Consider the following 3,073-nt stretch of genomic DNA (forward strand, 5'->3'; position numbering starts at 1 on the left):
TAGTTTTTCAAGTAATAATTGTCTCTTATGTGAACTGAGGAAAAATATAATTTCCAGCTTTTTTTTTTCAATTGGTAATTTTTATTTTCACTAAATGTTAAGTATCAATGTAATCATTTATATAATAATAGATTAGTACCAATTGTATGTCAACACATTATTTATCACCTTAAACTGTCTGAAATTTATTATTAAAGGGTTGCGCTTGCGTAAAATTTACTATTGTGGAAATTCAGCTTTTTTGCCTTTTGGCTAATCTCATCCCTGTTTATATTCTTCAATAGTGCTAGAATACCTAGTGTTACTTACTCAATAAATTGAGGCATTATTAATTGAGTAGAAAGTTCAGATTGCCCTATTAAAATACGAGTTTATTAAGCATAATTAGTAAATATAAGTGGGTAAGCTAGTGTTTTAACAAGATGGAAGATAGATGAGTTGTGAAGTATAAAAAGTTATACATTACATAATTAAACAATGCCATCCAGTGGCTAAAATGATAAATAGTGAATAATTGAATTGGAAGATTAGTGATGAAATATCTATTTTATAACAACATTTTCTAGGCAAAGGTATATAGTTAACTTTTTTTTTATTATTTAGAGTTAACATAAATCTTTGATTTTACAGAAGGGAATAAGACAATAAATAGAAACCTGTTTAATTAACCCAAAGGGGAATCAATATTGTAGGTTTCTATATTACTTCCTTTCCTATTTGGTGCCTTTGGGTGGGAGAAAGAGATTAAATGTTTAAGAACGTATGGGTGATTGTATTTTGGGCGTACCCCTGAATTCCTGGTTTTTCGTATTGTAGACTCTAAAAACTAGAAGCAAGGAATGTGAGCTTTCCGCGAATATCGCAGGATTCCACGTGTTTCAAGACCACCGGTTCACGGATCAAAATCTTATAATCCAGCGAAATGCTCTGTTAAATCCCGTTAACGAGATGAATACATGTGATTCTTCCCGCAAATTTGATTCTTTTGGTTTGTCGGAGTTTCGTCATTTTGAATATTTGGAACTGCAAATATCGCGATTTTAATATCAAACATCGATTTTTTGTATTTACCTAATTTAAAAGTCATGCCTCGCGATTCGAATTTTCACGATTTAAAAATCGTGCATCGTGATTCCTTTTACACGTGATTTAGAAACCCAATATCGCGATTCACATTCATGTGAGTTAAAAATCCAATGTCACGATTCGTATTCACGCGTTTGTCATGTCAAAGATCGATTTTCATATTTATACGTGATTTAAAAACTATGCATTGTGTGCGATTCGTATATGCGTGATTTAAAAATTCACAACTGCATTTTGTATTTCCGGGTTTTTAAAATTTAGTATCGCATTTCCTGTAAGAAAGTTTTTTCTTGAGCTAGTTACTATAAAGGTGTGATATTTTTCATTAGTAAGTAATTATAAATGATAGTTAAAAAAATTATGTTAAATATGAAACATGCATGGTGTATAAATTGATATCGATTTTTTGCACATCAAATTTTTGGGGGTTTTCCATTCGTGTAACAATTACCCCTGAATACAGAAAATAATTAAAAAAAATTCATAAACTGTAGAGTTAGTTTTTTTCTAACTGTGTATGTAGTCTAGCAATATGCAATAGATTCAGATCCTAATTACCAGAGAAAAAAATAATGATGAATTGAGTGTTGTACTCTATTTAGTCATCTTTTCAATATTACCGAATCTTCCAAAGATTTAAAATTAACAGTTCTTTTGCTTGCCCCTTTTTAACTCAGTCAACTTATTTTGAATTGCAAAAATTACATTTAAAGCTTTCTTTTTAGCCATTGATTTGATCAGTAATCTTCTACAAGTTAAAACCAGGAAGAGATATACCGTAGACAAGTCACTCTGTCACACATGGTTGCAGGTAAATAGCTGTCTTTTGTAAGTACAAATTTTTATTATTTTTTTCAACTTCAAATGTATTTTATAATTTTTTTTCTCCAGGACTATCAAACATGGTGTGACCTACGTCGACTCGAATCTGACGTCGGATCACGCTATCTGACTCATCAGTCTGACGATGCCAGATGGGAAGCCTATCGTAGATTGCACAATTTAGAAAGCCCACCACCCGTTCCCAATAATGACGAAAACCTCATGTCTTTTGATCCTTCCAGAAACTGTTCCGGAATTTTTGGAAAAGTGCGCCTCTGAAACGAGATGGAGACTCTAATTTTCGTTTATACATTCCATTTATTATTTTTGAAACTAAAAATGTGAAGGCAGCTTGAATTTACATTTGTTGGATAATTTATACATTTGTTAAAAAAAAAAATTCTTTTAAATGTGGAATCTTGATTAAAGGGATTTGTATCACACCAAAATGCATTGTGCCAATGTTAGGGGTATGCTTATCCGTGTATTTATACGATCTGCTTATTTAATGCTTTAAATTAACGGCATGTAGATCAATATGAAATATGTATTTAAACTTCTTATGTAAATGTTTATTTTTTTTTTGTACTGAAATTTTATACCTGTGAATAATAAATATTTATTATTTTTTTTTGTAACATTAGTTTTTATTTAGGTATTTTATTTCTGAATTATTCTGATAGACATAATTCTAATTTCTATATTCTTGTACTTTATGATGTCTCAAAGTAGATCGTTAGAGTCTATGGGAAAAAGAGTTTTGCATGAAGATGAATTGAGTTGTTCGAAGAAAAAGTAAAAAAAAAGACCAGAAAACTTTCACAGAGTCGCACTTTTTGTGTTAGTCAAACATGCATGATTCAGTTTTTGATTCAGTGAACCCAGCAGTGTTGGGTGCAAATGTTTTTTTTCTTCCTCATGATAATTTTTTTGTTAAAGAATCCTTATCAGCGTCTATTTTTTGTTGACAGCTGTTTTAACCTTTTCTAAGGCGGTGGTAATCATATTTACCACCACTATAACTTTGGTATACCATTTGTTATTAACTTGGGCTCTGATGAAGTAACATTGAATAAAATTGGTTACAATATGCCTGTTTTTAAGGAATTTAAAATAAGTTATAATACATAATTCCTTTTTCAGTTTGGAGTAATTATAAAATTTA

At 30.3% G+C, this 3,073-nt stretch overlaps 1 protein-coding gene across 1 annotated transcript in view; it reads left to right on the forward strand.

Annotated features, from left to right (window-relative positions):
* Positions 1-2,546, forward strand: part of LOC122273404 (serine/threonine-protein kinase D3-like) — a gene marked incomplete at its 5' end in the record, with an annotated part of 4,242 nt that extends 1,696 nt beyond the window's left edge. The window contains 2 exon segments of the mRNA XM_043057477.2: positions 1,812-1,897; positions 1,978-2,546. Of these exon segments, the coding sequence (XP_042913411.2) occupies positions 1,812-1,897; positions 1,978-2,187 (296 nt within the window).
* Positions 2,547-3,073: the final 527 nt, after the last annotated feature.

This window comes from Parasteatoda tepidariorum, unplaced genomic scaffold (genome assembly GCF_043381705.1).
Source record: "Parasteatoda tepidariorum isolate YZ-2023 unplaced genomic scaffold, CAS_Ptep_4.0 HiC_scaffold_4099, whole genome shotgun sequence".
Taxonomy (NCBI): domain Eukaryota; kingdom Metazoa; phylum Arthropoda; class Arachnida; order Araneae; family Theridiidae; genus Parasteatoda; species Parasteatoda tepidariorum.